Source organism: Macaca nemestrina, chromosome 1, assembly GCF_043159975.1.
Source record: "Macaca nemestrina isolate mMacNem1 chromosome 1, mMacNem.hap1, whole genome shotgun sequence".
NCBI classification, from domain to species: domain Eukaryota; kingdom Metazoa; phylum Chordata; class Mammalia; order Primates; family Cercopithecidae; genus Macaca; species Macaca nemestrina.
The window spans coordinates 37,406,163-37,424,837 of record NC_092125.1 but is presented as its reverse complement, the minus strand read 5'-3'; the positions used below and the strand labels follow the sequence as shown (position 1 = coordinate 37,424,837).

The window sequence follows — 18,675 nt, the reverse complement described above, 5'->3', positions numbered from 1 at the left end:
GCTGCAGGTCTGCTGGAGGTCCACTCTAGACCCTGTTTGCCTGGGTATCACCAGTGGAGGCTGCAGAAGAGCAAAGATTGCTGCCTGTTCCTTCCTCTGGAAGCTTCGTCCCAGAGGGGCACCCACCAGATGCCAGCCAGAGTTCTCCCACATGGGGTGTCTGTAGACCCCTGCTGGGAGGTGTTTCCCAGTCAGGAGGCATGGGGGTCAGGGATCCACCTGAGGAGGCAGTCTGTCCCTTAGAGCTCAAGCGCCGTGCTGGGAGATCCGCTGCTCTCTTCAGAGCCGGCAGACAGGAACATTTAAGTCTGCTGAAGCTGTGCCCACAGCTGCCCCTTCCTCCAGGTGCTCTGTGCCAGGGAGATGGGAGTTTTCTCTATAAGCCCCTGACTGGGGCTGCTGCCTTTCTTTCAGAGATGCCCTGCCCAGAGAGGAGGAATCTAGAGAGGCAGTCTGGCTACAGCAGCTTTGCCTAGCTGTGGTGGGCTCCAACCAGTTCTAACTTCCTGGCGGCCTTGTTTACACTGTGAGGGGAAAACCACCTACTTGAGCCTCAGTAATGGCAGATGCCCCTCCCCCACCAAGCTCAAGCATCCCAGTTCAAGCTCAGACTGCTGTGCTGGCAGTGATAATTTCAAGCCAGTGAATCTCAGTTTGCTGGGCTCCGTGGGGGTGGGATCCACTGAGCTAGACCACTTGGCTCCCTGGCTTCAGCCTCGTTTCCAGGGGAGTGATCGGTTCTGTCTTGCTGGTGTTCCAGGCACCACTGAGGTATGAAAAAACTCCTGCAGCTAGCTGTCTGCCCAAATGGCCATCCAGTTTTGTGCTTGAAACCCAGGGCCCTGGTGGTGTAAGCACCCAAGGGAATCTCCTGGTCTGTGGGTTGTGAAGACCACTGGCAAAGTGTAGTACCTGGGCTGGAATGCACCATTCCACACGGCACAGTCCCTCATGGCTTCCCTTGGCTAGTGGGGAGATCCCCAACCCCTTGCATTTATTGGGTGAGGCAATGCCCTCCCCTGCTTTGGCTCACCCTCTGTGAGCTGCATCCACTGTCTAACCAGTCTCAATGAGATGATCCTGGTACCTCAGTTGGAAATGCATAAGTCACCCACCTTCTGTGTTGATCTCGCTGGGAGCTGCAGACCGGAGCTGTTCCTATTCAGCCATCTTGCCAGCCACCCCTGGCTGCTGTCAAGTTAATCTTTCTAGACTTCAAATTTCCTCATGTAAGTTCCCTTCTAGATCAAAACTCCGTAATTCTAAGTCTCTAGGTTAGACATAGGCTGATTGTGGGCAGAAGCCTCTAGTTACTCCCCATGCCTTGAAACAGGCAACTGACATCTCAAACATGAAATTTAGAGGGGAAAGGCTGCTTGCTGCTGGAATAGCTCCTCTTTTGATATCTCGTGGGTTGTTTTTTTTTTTTTTTTGGAGACAGTTTCACTCTGTTGCCCAGGCTGGAGTGCAGTGGTACAATCTCAGCTCACTGCAACCTCTGCCTCGTGGGTTCAAATGATTCTCATGCCTCAGCCTCCTGAGTAGTTGGGACTAACAGGTACATGCCACCAAGTCCAGCTAATTTTTGTATTTTTAGTAAGAGACAGGGTTTCAACATGTTGGCCAGGCTGGTCTTGAACTCCTGGCCTTAAGTGATCCACCCACCCAAGCCTCCCAAAGTACTAAGATTACAGGCATGAGCCACCCCCTACCCCAGGCTTTTGGGGTATTTCTGGATGGGAGATGGGTAGTATTGGCTACAAGCCACTAGAGGTGAAACCAGAGTCGTTTTTAGTAAAGCCAGTCCCTCTTCCATCCCTAAGGAATTTAGCACCAGCATTTTCCTTTATGTTCTCACTCGTTTCATTTCACATACCTCAGGCTCCCACTTCCCATTCAACATTCACTGGGGACCTCCATTACTGCAAACAGCTCTTGAATGCCAAAAATGTTGAGGGTGGGGCAGGGAACTGTTCAGAGTATAGATGTCAGTCCATCTTTTGACAATACAATAAAATTAACTCTAAAACACACAGCATCTACATATCTTTTGTACATTTCTTTATCACTGTTCCTGCCCATACACAGAAATCTACTCATTTTCAAACGATGTATCTACTTTGATTCTTTGCTGACAGTTTAGTTAACTACTAGACAAAGCCCACCTTTTTGGAAGAAGGTATAATAAGTAAACAGATTGACAGGGTGGCTATCCCAGTCAAAGCCAAGTAGTCAACATGTACAAGCCTCTCAAAGGCTCTTTCTTCACACCAACTGAAATGAGGTATTAATTATTAATTACTAAATAGGCTTCTTTCAAAGTGTGTTGACACTCATTTGAAAGAAGTTTGAGATAGTTTTGTCTAAATGATTCTCTATCCAGCCACAGGCAAATGAGATTCTGAAACAGCCTTAGCACAGTTATTTCATAATCCCCATCTAGTTTGCAAGGTGTAAAATTAGTCCCTGTCAGATTATGAAACCAACTATCAAACTTGCAAAAAGGCTACCCAGTTTGGGCAGACTTCCTTCTGGTATCTGGGTGCTATTATAGGGAGGGTTACAGTTTAGCTTACTAAATGTGTATTTCCATCAACCCTTATGACATATTGCTTCTACCAGATTCATCTTGCCCCAAACTTAGTTTAAGTGAAGTGTTCACCTGGAAAAGTAAAATATAGTATCAGATTTGGCAGCTTCTTTAAAGGAAGAATCAAAAGTGCCAGCACTTCACAATGAATTTTCTTCTTTTGAAACACATTTTGTCTAATTATCTAAAATTATATGAAAAACAGCTCCACCAGTTCATACCAATTGAGTATCACATATATATATAATATTTAACCATCACATATTTAACTGTCCACTGACCCTCCATATAACTCTCTACCTGCCTTCTCCAATAAAGATGTGTGATACAAAATCACAAAAGCCCAAAACTGTTTCATCAGTTGGATTAACTATCAGTGATGTTTCCAGATTACTTTTGTCTTTTTTTGTCAATTACTGTATCCTTACATTTTTTCTTACAGATATATTGGAATCAGAGGTGAATCTGAGCTTTTAAATTGTACTACATTTAAACATGTTTTCCCTAAGGCTTTTAAACAGAAAATGATCAGTAAAGACTTTTGGTTTGTCTCATGATAATACTCTGAATGTATTTCTGTATTTACCCCCCTCCGACCCCCTTCCTTAGTGGATACTTTGCTAATTAAGTAGTTGAGAAGGAAAGAGGAGAAATTCCTTATTGTAGAAAAAGAGAGAGGAACCAGGAGACCAGCTCTGTCATTTAATGCCAAAAAAGGAGGCCTTAGAAGAGCAGCTGTGTGGGTGAGAACCTTGTTACATGAAGCAAGCTCACTATTTACATCTCTTTCTCAGATTTTACTTCTAAGAAATGATTCTGTTTTGGGGGTTAATTCTGTGAGTAAAATATTTTTAAAATCTGGGAATAAGTCTGGTAAAAAAATTAACCATCATTACTCACATTTTAAAATTTTACCTTCAGTCTTTTTTGATGATTTATATTATGAGCTCAACAGACTACCACATCACATTTCACAGAATTTGACCTCAGAGAACATGTTATATAAATACTTAAAGAATGCCACTGTGGAACGATTGCTACATTAAGGCTCTTGGGAACTCTGATAATTATAGAGATGGCTCAGCTACATTTCAGAAACTGCCTTTACTGCAAACAGCTTAATTTTTTTTGAAATGTAAAAGTATTCATATGACCAAAGCTTCAGGGTGTAGATTTTCTTATTGATCCCAATATTTCAAAGACATGATGATGTTCTATGATATAGAAGACTTCAAGTTAGAAAGCAGCCCTAAGAGTCAAACATCCTTTTTTTCTGGAGACAGGAATGTGAGACTATTTTGTCTTGCCAAATATGGATCACAAACATTAGTTTTTCAATTTTCATTTATCAGTCATGATAATGTACAAGAAAAACAAACACACACAAAAAACAAATTCCTTTAAACTACATTAAAAACAAAGGTGAACAAAACAACACAGAATAAAATAAAATCAAGAAAAATCAAGATCAACAGTAAATATCAATACTTACACATCAAAGTAGACTGTTAGCATAATAAAGCTAACATATAGCCACAGAAAGACAAAAGTATCAACAATCAAGATACAATTTTGCGTCAATACCTCCTCATTTTGGCCTGGGAGTTCATCAAGGCCTAAGCGGCTGGATTCTGTTTTTCTCCCTCCTTCCCTCCCTCCCTCATGCTTCCATCCTTTTCACACTGGGGTACCAGTGTAGGAGGCTCCTGGATGTAGCTAACCGTGCGGCAGCACCTAAGGCAGCAGTGGCTGTACTTCGAGGAATGTAGAGCTTCTGAGAAATCTGGCACTCATAAGACAAAATCAAAGACAGCTGGTCCATGGATTCTTGGCTCTTGTCTTTGTACACTGTAACAGCACGGCTGCTAGAAAAATCTTCATTCTTTAGGATCTCTGGTGAGCTTTCCACTGGAAAAGAAAGAGTACACAAACATCTTTTCACGGGGTTCTCATACTTACTGCCTTCTTTCCCCCATTCTAGTTCTATACTAATTGGTATTACAATCATTTTCTGTTAGGTCGCGACAATTACCAATGGTTAATCAGAGAAGATGAGACTTAGAAACCAGTCAACAAATGGAAAGGAAATGGGGAATCATGAATTGAGATAAAATAAATCTTGTCAGGATGAAGGTGAGAGAGGGAAAATAATACTTATGAATAAGGAAGGGATGCTTTATTTCTAGGAATGTCATAAAAATAAATTGGATATAATAGAAATCCCAGAGAAGAGCCCATAAGTGCTTCTATTTCCTTCCAGCACTAAGCTGAATGGTGTCCCACAGGCATTCTCTCTGTTGCCAAAGTTGTTCCAATTCCAAGTCTGTGCCAGGATAAAAATAAAACCATCCTAGACGTGGTTGCTAAGAAGTCCCCCAAACCAGTTATCAGCCATAAAATGAATGCCTAAGTAATTCATTTTAATTAAGAAGAAATAACCCTTTAAATAAAATGGCTGGAACTGCAATGCTTGAGATTTCCTAACAGCCAAGGAAGGCGATGCTAAGCACTCTGAGATGTGTACTCGTAGCTGGTCTATAAACCACTTATTACCTGCCTACAATGAAAGAAGGTGCTTTTTCTGGCATCTAAACCAACACATTGCTTCTTTCAAGAAAGTCCTGCTTAAAAAAAAAAAATCAGGTGAGCTAAGCACGTGTTCAGCAATGTAGCTGCTTGAATACTCTGGAATAAACTCCTTACAGTGTAGTCCACTGCTGCAAACCCTTCAAACTGGCACCAGTATGTAGACTACGTTTTGAATAGCATTGTTCTAGATCTTAAAAGCATGGATTTCAAAAAATTCAGAGAAAAAGGAGGCATAATCCATTATTTAATTCATCTTTGCATTTTTAGCATCTAGCAGAGTAATGCGTGGTATATGTTCCACACTTTTGTGAAGAGATGTTCAAGGAAGATTTGACAGCATATTCTAAAAAGTGAAATTCTGATCATAAAACTATAGTGTCTACTAGAGAGGAAAAAGAATAATTTAATTAAATAATGTGATTTTACAGGAAGTCTTAGGTGAGCTCAGATAGTAAAAGGTATGAAAAGCAGGAACACATGACCAAAGAATTTAAGAGTAGCAAAATTTCTGCTTTCAGTCATGGTGTTTTTCCACAAGAATATTTACTCTTTTGCCTTACACAACTGGAAAACTGGACAATGGACAAAATGTATGAAACAACAGCTTTCAGACATTGAACAAGCATCCCAGGACAGTGACCCCTGAGAGAAGGCAATCTGTAAGTGCTTTAGCTCACTGCCTGAAAAGACTTTTCAGGCTGTAGTATGAGGAGGAGGAATCCAGATTGAACCAGGTAGTCTCACTGAGTTGAGAAAACAAAGTTCAGAGTTCAGAAAGGCTAGGCGTCTAGAATTTGTGGATATAAAGTACCAGAGAGGAGGCAGCTGCAGAGAGACAGAGAAGAAACTGAGGATCTGCTGAGAGGTCTCCTTGAGTCTTGGACCGAGTAGTCATCTGACTCCTGTGCATGTGAGCAAACTACGAAGGCCAGGGAAAAACTACCAGAAAGGAGCAGGCAGAATAATCATTAGATCTTACATTGGGACAGAACAGTTTGTGTTCTCATCAGCCGTAGCGGAAAGACATCCTAACACATGCAACATCAAGTCCATCAATAATCTCAGAAGGTATTAGGTACTGCCTAAATAGCAAAGCCAAACCAAACCAGACCTAGACCACAGGCTCTTCCAGACCAGCCTAATAAACCTAAAAGGAACACTGAAAGAAAAAAAAAAAGATTGGGAAATTAAACTGCATCTCCTCACCCCAAGAAAAGACAGGAAGAAAAGGAGAAAGGGAAGAAATTAAGCCAACACATATATACACCATGGAATACTGTGCAGTCATAAAAAAGAATGAGTTCATGTCCTTTGCAGGGACAAGGATGAAGCTGGAAACCATCATTCTCAGCTAACACAGGAAGAGAAAGCCAAACACCGCATGTTCTCACTCATAAGTGGGAGTTGAACAATAAGAACATGGGCACAGGGAGGGGAACATCACATACTGGGGCCTGTTGGGGGGTGGGGGGCAAGGGGAGGGATAGCATTAAGACAAATACCTAATGTAGATGACAGGTTGATGGGTGCAGTAAACCACTATGGCACGTGTATACCCTGTGTAACAAACCTGCATATTCTGCGCCTGTATCCCAGAACTTAAGTATAATAATAATTTAGAAAGAAATTAAGCTGACAATGTAAAATTCACAGTGTCTGGCATTCAATAAAAAATTACCAGAGACAAAGAATGTATAAGACCTATAATCAGGAGAAAAAAAAATCAATATAAACAGATTCAGAAATGACACAGAATTCAAAAGTTATATATATGATAGAATCATAAGACATGGATATTATAACAGTTGTTTAAAGAGCACTCTATTCAAGAAGATAAAAAGGAAGACGTGACTATAATGTGGAAAAAAATGGAAGATATAAAAAAGACCCAAGTCAAACCTCTAGAGAAGAAAAATACACTGGGCCAGGTGCCATGGCTCACTCCTGTATTCCTAGCACTTTTGGGAGGCAGAGGCGGGCAGATCACCTGAGGTCAGGAGTTCGAGACCAGTCTAGCCAACACAGTGAAACCCTGTCTCTAGATCTTAAACACACAGATTTCAGAGAAAAAGGAGGCATAATCCATTATTTTAGAACTTAAAAAATTAGCTAGATGTAGTGGCACAAGCCTGTAATCTCAGCTACTCGGGAGGCTGAGGTGGAAGAATTGCTTGAACTTGGGAGGCAGAGGTTGCAGTGAACCGAAAGTGCACCACTGCACTCCAGCCTGGGTGACCGAGCGAGACTCTGTCTTAAAAAACAAAAACAAAAAAAACACTGAATTAGAAACTGAACAAGACGACTGGTACACTTGGAGACATAGTAGTAGAAACAAACTCAAATGAGACACAGCAAAGTCTGAGAGTAAGAAATGTATCAGTAAGCAATAGAACAACATCAAACAGTCTACCACACGTGTAACTGCAGTTACAAGAAAACGGGGGAAGGGTGACAGAAAAATTAAATTTTTTTGGCCCTGTGGACCAAATCCACTTGATTTTATAAATAAAGTTTTATTGTAATACAGCTACTCTCATTCATTTACCTATTGTCTGTTTTCATGCGGTAAGAGCAGAGTTGAATAATTGCCACAGATCATATGGCCTACAAAGCTAAAAAGATTTATTTTTCGGCTCTTTGCTGAACCCCAATTTATACATTGGAATGAAGAACACTGGAATGGAAAATGTGTAAGTAAACAAACTTTTCTCATTTTTAATATCTTTAAAAGATAATTGACTATAAAGCAAAAATAACAAGAACTGGATATTTTTGATATCCAAGAATTGGATTGTGGGGTTTACAACGTATTTAAAAAGTGAAATATATAATAACAATAGCTAAAAGGCTGGCATGGGAAAAATGAAAAGTTTTAATGTTATACATAAAGTGGTATCATTTGAAGGAGACAATTTAAAGAAATATACTATAATCCCTAAACCACTAAAAAAAGAACAAAACTACCAAGCCAATAAAGGAGATAAAGATGGAATTTTAAAAACCTCACTTTAAAGGTAGGAAAAGAGAAAAAAGGGCATAAGACCAAATGGACAAACAAAACAAATAGCAAAATAATGTATATTAACCCATATCAATTGTCACCTTAAGTTGTCCAAACATTCCAATTAAAAGAAGAGATTGTCAAGATTGATAAGAATGCAAAACCACACCACGTATTTACAAAATTTTATCTATCTACATTTTTATGTTTTTGAAATGGGGTCTCACTCTGCTGCCCAGACTGGAATGCACTGCTGCAATCGCCACTCATTGCAGGCTCAACCTCCTGGGTTCAAGTGATCTTCCTGCTTCGGCCTCTCAAGCAGCTAGGATCACAGGTGCACACCAGCACACCCGGCTAGTTTTTAAAAAAATTTTTGTACAGACAGGGTCTCACTATGTTGCACAGGCAGATCTCAAACTCCTAGGGTCAAGTGACCCTCCTGCCTTGGCCTCTCAAAATGCTGGGATTACAGGCATGAGCCACAGCACCCAGCCAAGAAACCTATTTTAAGTATAAAGATACAGATAGGTTAAAAGTGCTAGGATGGCAATAATATGCCCTGCAAAGGCAAATCAAAAGAAATTTGGAGTGTCTTTATTCATATCAACTACATAGATTTCAAAGCAAAGAATATTATGAAAGATAAAGAGTAAATTAATAATAAGTGGATTGATTCATCCAGAGAGCACAGTAACCCTAATTAACAGAGCTTCAAAGTTCTTGAAGCAAAACCTGTTAAAATTGAAAAAAGAAAAAGACAAATCAACTACTATAATTAGAGAGTTCAACAATTATCTCTCAATAATTGAACAATTAGAAAATTAGTAAGGATATAGAAGATTCAAACAACACTATTCATCACCTCGACCTGATATTATGAAATACTTTACCTATCATCAGACTATATACATTGTTCTAAAGTACAGATAAAGCATTTACAAAAATAGAGCACATTGTAGGCTATAAAAGTGTCAAAAATTTTAAAGAATTAAAATTTATGTTACTTGATCACAACAAGTTAAATTAGAAATAAATAATAGACATCTGGAAAACCCCCAAATATGTGGAAATTAAACAACATAATTCTAGATAACCAATAGGTCAAGAAGAAAATTCACAAGGGAAATTATAAAATATTTTGAAATGAATGAAAATGAAAATGCAACATATCAAAATTCATGGGATGCAGCAAGAGCAGGGTTTAGACAGAAAATTGTATCACTAAACACATATTAGGAAAAACTATAAAATGAATGATCTAAGGTTTCAATTTGAAAAACTAGAAAAAGAAAATTAAGCCCAAAGTAATCAAATGGAAGGGAAAAGAAAGAACATAATGAAATGGAACAGAGATAAACAGGAAAATCTATGCAACAAAAAATCTGGTTATTTGAGAAGTTCAATAAAATTGATAAACCTCTAGGCACACTAAGATCAGGCAGGAAAAAGATGGCACAAATTACTAATATCTACAGATATTAAAATAAGGGAATATGAAAATTTATGTTAATAAATTTTACAGTTTAGACGAAATGGATAAATTCCTTGAAAGAGAAAACTACCAAAGTTTACTTGAGAAGAAACTGATAATCAATAACTTTGTATCTGTTAAAGACATTAGCTTAAAATACCTTCCTTCAAAGAAAACTCTAGGTCCAGAGGTCCTCACTATTGAATTCTACCAAACATTTAAGAAAGAAATAATATGAATTCCACACAAATTCTTCCAGAAAATATTAATGGAAGAGGAGGAAACACTTCCCAACTTATTTTATGAGAGCAGCATTATCTGGATACCAAAATCAGACAAAGATATTATTAAAAAAACCACAGATAAATATCCCTCATGAACATGGCCATAAAAATCCTTAACAATACTTTAACAAATAGAGTCTAACATTATATAAAAAGGATAGTATATCACGACCAGGAGGGCATTATCCCAGGAATTTAAGGTTGGTTTAATATTTGAAAATCAATATAATTCACCATCCCATAAACAGTCAAAACAAGCAACATCCATAATCATCTCAACAGACGCAGAATAAGCATTTGATAAGATTCAACACCCATTCATGATAAAAACTATCAGAAATCTAGGAATAAATTGGAACTTTCTCAGCCTACCAAGGGCATCTACAAAAAGGCTACAGCTAACATTATACTTTATTTGTAAAAGATAAAATGCTTCCCTATAAGATCAACAACAATGCAAGGACGTCACTCTGGCCTCTCCTATTCAGCTCTATAATGGATGTCCTAACCAGTGCAAGGAAAAGGAAAAATGGCAAACAATTTCACAAGTAGTAAACGGATTTTTTCCCCCCAACATATGAAATGTCTATACAGAAAATCCCAAAAAAGCTATTAGAACAAATTAGTTTAGCAAGGTCACGGAATATATGAAAACCAACTATATTTCTATATACCAGTAATCATAAAAAATTGAATTTAAAATGCCATTCAATAGTATAAAAATATTGAATACTTAGGGATAAATTTAACAAAAGATGAAAAACACCTATGCACTGAAAACTACAAAACATCATTGCTAGAAATTAAAGAAGGATAAATGTTTAAATATAGTTGATTAAGATGCTGGATAGGAGGCAGGACTAGCTTGTAGCTCCTGCTTGGATAGACAAAGCAGCACGTGGACACTCACGTCGTGAACTTATGTTCCTGTGGTAGTTCTTGAAGCAAACAGGGAAAGCTGAGAGAATCCATAGACCCTTTGAAGAAACTGGATCACCCCTGAAGGTTCCCTGAGATGCCGAAAAACTGTGAGTCTTCTTGCTTTCTCAACGGGGAGGCTCGTGGTCTGGGGCAAGTTCTCAGCCCTGGTCACCAGCTGCCTAGAAATAGACTTGGTGCTGTTGTGGGGGCCACAGTGGGAGTGAGACTGGCCTTTAGAACTGCAGGCTGCATGGAAGCAGGGTGAGGCCTGTGACTGCCGGCTTTCCCCCACTTCCCTGGCAACCTGTATGACTCGGCAGAGGCAGCCATAATCCCCCTGGGAGTATAACTCCACTGGACTGGGAACCACACCCCCACCCCCATAGCAGCCGCAGCAAGCCCTCCCCAAGGAGGGACTAAGCTCAGACACACCTATCCCTGCCCCCACCTGGTTGGTGATCTTTCTCTACCTGCCCTGGTAGCGAAAGACAAAGGTCATAATCTCTTGGGAGCTCTATGGCCCTGCCCACTGGCTGAGAAACCTGAATACTTAACCAGGTATGCCTAGGGCAAGTTTGCATCCTCCCTATAGGGCCACAGCTGATGTACTCTTGAAAGCACCATCTCCTGGCTGGAGGTCAACCAACACAAAACCAGTGCACCAAACAAACACACAACCAAGGACCCTCAAAGAGTCCACTTCACTCCCCTGCTACCTCCACCAGAACAGGTGCTGGTATCTATGGCTGCAAGACCTGAAGATGGAACACATCACAGGACTCTTCGCAGACACGCCCCAGTACCAGCCCAGAGCCCAGTAGCTCCACTTACTGGCTAAACCCAGAAGAGCAAAAACAATCACCACAGTTCAGTTCTCAGGAAGCCCCAATCCTAGGGGAAAGAAGAGAACACCACATCAAGGGAGCATCCTGTTGGACAAAAGAATCTGAACAGCAGCCGTTCAAATCCCAGATTGTCCCTCTTATATACTCTACTCAAGAAGGAACCAGAGAAATCATTCTGGTAATATGACAAAACAAGGTTCTTTAACACCCCTAAAAGATCACACCAGCTCACCAGCAATGGATTCAAACCAAGATGAAATCTCTGAATTGCCAGAAAAATAATTCAGAAGGTTGACTATTAAGCTAATCAAGGAGGCACCAGAGAAAGATGAAGTCCAGCTTAAAGAAATCAAAAACATGATACAGGATATGAAAGAAAAATTCTTCAGTGAAATAGAAAGCATAAATAAAAAACGATCACAACTTCTGGAAATCAAGGACACACTTAGAGAAATGCAAAATGCACTGGAAAGGCTCAGCAATAGAATTGAACAAGCAGAAGAAAGAACTTCAGAGCTCAAAGACAAGGCTTTTGAATTAACCTGATCCATCAAACACAAAGAAAAAAGAATTTTAAAAAATGAACAAAGCCTCCAAGAAGTTTGGGACTAGGTTAAACATCCAAACCTAAGAGTAGCTGGTGTCCCTGAGGAAGAAGAGAAATCTAAAAGTTTGGAAAATGTATTTGAGGGAATAATCAAGGAAAACTTCCCTGGTCTTGCTAGAGATCTAGACATCCACATACAAGCAGCTCAAAGAACACCTGGGAAACTGATTACAAAAAGATCACTGCCTAGGCACATAGTTATCAGGTTATTTAAAGCCAAGACCAAGGAAATACTCTTAAGAGCTGTGAGGCAAAAGCATCAGGTAACCTATAAAGGAGAATCTATCAGATTAATGGCAGATTTCCCAGCAGAAATCTATAAGCTAGAAGAGACTGGGGTCCTATTTCTAGCCTCTTTAAACAAAACAATTGTTAGCCAAGAATTTTGTAGCCAGCAAAACTAAGCTTCATAAATGAAGGAAAGATACAGTCTTTTCCAAACAAACAAATGCTGAGAGACTTCACCACTACCAAGCCAGCACAAGAACTGCTAAAGGAGCACTAAATCTTGAAAAAAATCCTTGAAATACACCAAAATAGAACCTCCTTTAAAGCATAAACCTCACAGGACCTACATAACAATAACACAATGAAAAAAACAAGGTATTCAGGCAACAAATAGCATGATGAATAGAATAGTACCTCACATCTCAATAGTAACATTGAATATAAATGGCCTCAATGCTCCACTTAAAAGATACAGAACTGCAGAATGGATAAGAATTCACCAACCAAGTTTCTGCTGCCTTCAGGAGACTCACCTAACACATAAGGACTCACATAAACTTAAGGTAAAGAGGTGGAAAAAGATATTCCATGCAAATGAACACCAAAAGCTAGCAGGAGTAGCTATTCTTATATCAGACAAAACAAACTTTAAAGCAGCTGCAGTTAAAAGACAAAGGGACATTATATAATGACAAAAGGACTAGTACAACAGGAAAACATAGCAATTCTAAATATACATGCACCTAACACTAGAGCTCCCAAATTTATAAAACAATTACTACTAGACCTAAGAAATTAGATATCGATGGCAACACAATAATATTAGGGGACTTTAATACTCGACTGACAGCACTAGACAGAAAGTCAACAAAGAAACAATGGACTTAAACTATACCCTACAACAAATGGAATTAACAGATATTTATAGAACATTCTACCCCACAAATGCAGAATATGTATTCTATTCATCAACACATGGAATATTCTCTAAGACAGACCACATGATAGGTCACAAAACAAGCCTCAGTAAATTTGAGGAAATTGAAGTTATATCAAGTACTCTCTCAGACCACAACAGAATAAAATTGGATATCAACTCCAAGAGGAACACTCAAAGGCATGCAAATAGAAGATGGAAATTAAATAACCTGCTCCTGAATGATCACTGGGTCAACAATGAAATCAAGATGGGAATTTAAAAATTCTTTGAACTGAATGATACAACCTATCAAAACCTCTGGAATACTGCAAAAGTTGGTGCTAAGAGGAAAGTTCATAGTATTAAATGCCTATATCAAAAGGTCTAGAAGAGCATAAATAAACAATCTAAGGGTATACCTCATGGAATTGGAGAAACAAGAAAAATCAAAACACGAACTCAGCAGAAGAAAGCAAATAACCAGGATCAGAGCAGAACTAAATGAAATTGAAACAAAAAAAGTACAAAAGACAAGTGAAAAACAAAGGTGGTTCTTTGAAAAGATAAAAATTGAAAGACCATTAGTGAGATTAAGAAGATAGAGGATCCAAATAAACTCAATTAGAAATGAAACAGGAGATGTTACAACTGATAACACAGAAACACAAAAGATTATTCAAGGCTACTTTTAACATCTTTACACACGTAAACTAGAAAACCTAGAAGAGATGGATAAACTTCTGGAAATACACAACCATCCGAGATTAAGCCAGGATGATACAGAATCTCTGATCAGACCAATAACAAGCAGTGAGATTGAAATGGTAATAAAAAAATTGTCAACAAAAAAAGTCCAGGACCAGATGGATTCACAGCTGAATTCTATCACACATTTAAAGAAGAATTGGTACCAATCCTATTGACACTATTCCAAAAGATAAAGAGGGAATCCTCCCTCAATCATTCTATGAAGCCAGTATCACCCTAATACCAAAACCAGGAAAGGACATAACAAAAAAAAACTACAGACCAATATCCCTGATGAACACAGATGCAAAAATCCTCAACAAAATACTAGTGAACTGAATCCAGTAACATATTGAAAAGATAATCCACCATGGGCAGAGGGGTTTCATACCAGGGATGCAGGGATGGTTTAACATACGTAAGTCAATAAATGTGATACACTGTGGGGAAAAGAAAGAGAGATCAGCCTGTTACTGTGTCTATATAGAAAGAAGTAGACATAAGAGACTCCATTTTGTTCTGTATTTGAGATGCTGTTAATCTGTGACCCTGCCCCCAACCTTGTCCTTGCAAGAGACATGTGCTGCGGTGACTCAAGGTTTAATGGATTTTGGGCTGTGCAGGATGTGTCTTTGTTAAACAAGTGCCTGAAGGCAGCTTGCTGGTTAAAAGTCATCACCATTCTCTTAATTTCAACTACCCAGGGACACGTACCCGGCCAAAGGTCGCAGGGACCTCTGCCTAGGAAAGCTAGGTGTTGTCCAAGGTTTCTCCCCATGTGATAGGCTAAAACAATGCTGCTAAAAGGTTTATGGAGATGTTTGCATATGCATCTCAAGGCACAGCATTTTCCTTTAAACTTATTCATGTCACAGAGATTTTTGTTCATATGTCTTACTGCCGATTTCCTCCCTACAATGATCCTATTGTCCTGCCACTCCCTTATCTTTAAGATGGTAAAGATAATTATCAATAAATACTAAGGGAACTCAGAGACCGGTGCCGGCATGGGTCCCCTGGGCCCACTTTTTCTTTCTCTATACTTTGTCTCTGTGTCTCATTTCTTTTCTCAAGTCTCTCGTTCCACCTAACGAGAAACACCCACAGGTGTGGAGGGGTAGGCCACCCCTTCAATACACCACATAAGCAAAATTAAAAACAAAAATCACTTGATCATCTCAATAATGCAGAAAAAGCATTTGACAAAATCCAGCATCTCTTTATGATTAAACCCTCAGCAAAATCGGCATAAAGGGACATATTTTAAGGTAATAAAATCCATCTATGAGAAACTCACAGCCAACATTACACTGAATGGGGAAAAGTTGAAAGCACTTCCCCTGAGAATTGGAACAAGACAAGGATACCCACTTTCACCACTTCTATTCAACGTGGTACTGGAAGTCCTAGCCAGAGCAATCAGACAAGAGAAAGAAAGAAAGGGCACCCAAATCGGTAAAGAGGAAGTCAAACTGTCACTGTTTGCTGATATGATCGTATACCTAGAATACCCTAAAGACTCATCCAAAAAGCTCCTAGAACTGGTAAATGAATTCAGCAAAGTTTTGGGGTACAAAATTAATGCACACAAATCAGTAGCTCTGCTATTGGTCACATCAACAGTGACCAAGCTGAGAATCAAATCAAGAACTTGTGAAAGGAAAATATCTTGGGCCCCCAAAATCACTAAGGAAAACTCAAGCTGGAAACTGCTTAGAGCAAACCTGCCTCCCATTCTACACAAAGTCACTCCTCTGCCCACTGAGAGAGATGCATATCTGATTTGCCTCCTTTGGAAAGGCTGATCGAAACTCAAAAGAATGTAACCCTTTGTGAATCACCTATCTGTGACCTGGAAGCTCCCTCCAGGTCCCTCCTGCTTGCCTTTGCTTCAAATTGTTCCACCTTCCAGACCAAACCAATGTACTTCTTACATATATTGATTGATGTCTCATGTCTCCCTAAATGTATAAAACCAAGCTGTGCCCTAACCACCTTGGGCACATGTCATCAGGACTTCTTGAGGCTCTGTCACAGACACATCCTCAACCTTGGCAAAATAAACTTTCTAAATTAACTGAGACCTATCTCAGATTTTCTGAGTTCACAAACTCAACCCCTTTCACAATAGCTGCAATAAAAATAGAATACTTAGGAATACAGCTAACCAAGACGTGAAGGACTTCTACATGGAGAAAAACAAAATACTGCTGAAAGAAATCATAGATGACACAAACAAATGGAAACATATCTCATGCTCGTGGATGGATAGAATCAATATTGTGAAAATGACCATACTGTCAAAAGCCATCCACAAGTTCAGCGCAATTCCCATCAAAATACTACCATCATTCATCACAGAACTAGAAAAAACAATCTTAAAATTCATATGGGGGGCCAAAAAAGAGTCCCTGTAGCCAAAACAAGAAGAACAAATCTGAGGCATCACATTACCTGACTTCAAACTCTTTTTTTGGGCCATAGTTACCTAAACAGCACAGTACTGGCATAAAGATAGGCACACAGACCAATGGAACAGAATAGAAAACCCAAAAACAAAGCCAAATACTTACAGCCAACTGATTTTTGACAAAGCAAACCAAAACATAAAGTGGGGAAAGGACACCCTATTCAACATATGGTGCTGGGATAATTGGCAAGCCACATGTAGAAGAATGAAATTAGAGCCTCATCTCTCACCCTATAAACCAACTCAAGATGGATCAAAGACTTAAATCTAAGACTTGAAACCTTAAAGATTCTAGAGTATAACAATGGAAAAGCCCTTCTAGACATTGGCTTAGGCAAATAATTCATGACCAAGAACCCAGAAGCAAATGCAACAAAAACAAAGATAAATAGATGGGGCTTAATTAAACTAAAAAGCTTCTGTACAGCAAAAGAAATAATCAGCAGTGTTAACAAGACAACCTACAGAATGGGAGAAAATCTTCACAATCTATACATCCAACAAAGGACTAATATCCAAAATCTACAAAGAACTCAGCAAGAAAAAAAGAAACAATCCCATTAAAAGTGGGCTAAGGACTTGAATAGACAATTCCCAAAGGAAGATACACAAATGGTTGACAAGCATATGGAAAAATGCTCAACATCACTAATTATCAGGGAAATGCAAATTAAAACCACAATGTGATACCACCTCACTCCTACGAGAATAACCATAATCAAAAAATTAAAAAAAAAAATAGATGTTGGCATGCATGTGGTGGAAAGGGAATGCTTTTATGAATTGGTGAGAATGTAAACTATTACAACCACTATGGAAAACAGTGTGGAGATTCCTTAAAGAACTAAGATCTACCATTTGATCCAGCAGTCCCACTAGTAGGTATCTACCTAAAGGAAAATAAGTCATTATACGAAAAAGATACTTGCATACACGTTTATAGCAGCACAATTTTTAATGGTAAAAACATGGAACTAACTCAAATGCCCATCAATCAATGAGTGGATAAAGAAAATATGATATATATGTGTGTGTATATATATGTGTGTGTTATACACACACACACACACGCCACACCATAGAATACTTCTCAGCGATAAAAAGGCATGAAATAATGGCATATACAACAACCTGGATGGAATTTGAGACTATTATTCTAAGTGAAGTAATTCAGGAATGGAAAACCAAACATCATATGTTCTTAGTCATAGGTAGGAGCTAAGCTATGAGGACGCAAAGGCATAAAAATGATACAATGGATTCTGGGGACTCAAGGGAAAGGGTGGAGGTGTCAAGGAATAAAAAAACTACACATTGGGTACACTGTATAGCACTCACGTGATGAGAGCACCAAAATCTCAGAAATCACTAAAGAACTTATTCAAGTAACCAAACACCACCTGTTCCCCAAAAACATACTGAAGTAAAACAATTTAAAAAAAATTTTTAATCATATAATTTATCCTAGGTTTTTACAAAATATTTTATGAAAATTATACATAAGAAGTACACTATAACTGAACAACTTACATTCTAATTAAAATTTTGTTGCAAAACAAAAAATGTAGTATGTGGATAGACTTAATATTGTTAAGATGAGAATTCTCCTCAAATTGATCTACAAACTTAAATTAAAAAATCAGATCAAAATCTTAGCAGGCTTTGGGTAGACATTGACAAGCTAATTCTAAAATTTATGTGAAAATCAAAGGACCTATAATAGCACAACAACCCGGGAAAAAGAAAGTTGGAGGACTAATATTATATGATTTCAACACTTATTATAAAGCCATGGTAATTAAGACAGCAGTATAAAGACAGACATATAGACCAAGAGTACAAAATGGAAATTTTAGAAACAGATCCTCACAAATACAGTCTACTGACTTTTGGCAAAGGTATCAAGGCGATTTACTGGAGATAGTCTTTTCAACAAATGGTGCTGGAACAACTGGACATTCAGATGCAAACAAACATTGATCCTCACATCATACCCTATA

General features: G+C 38.7%; 1 protein-coding gene across 10 annotated transcripts in view; it reads right to left on the bottom strand.

Moving 5' to 3' along the window:
* Positions 1-3,915: 3,915 nt before the first annotated feature.
* LOC105484511 (tudor domain containing 5) overlaps positions 3,916-18,675 on the bottom strand; it is a 94,060-nt gene continuing 79,300 nt past the window's right edge. For 5 of the 10 annotated variants that reach the window (XM_011746202.3, XM_011746203.3, XM_011746208.3 and 2 more), the window contains one exon: positions 3,916-4,498. In XM_011746202.3, the coding sequence (XP_011744504.2) occupies positions 4,251-4,498 (248 nt within the window). In that variant the 3' untranslated portion in view covers positions 3,916-4,250. The remainder of the gene's footprint in view (positions 4,499-18,675) is intronic. The other 5 variants (XM_011746199.3, XM_071076303.1, XM_011746200.3 and 2 more) reach the window with 2 other exon arrangements.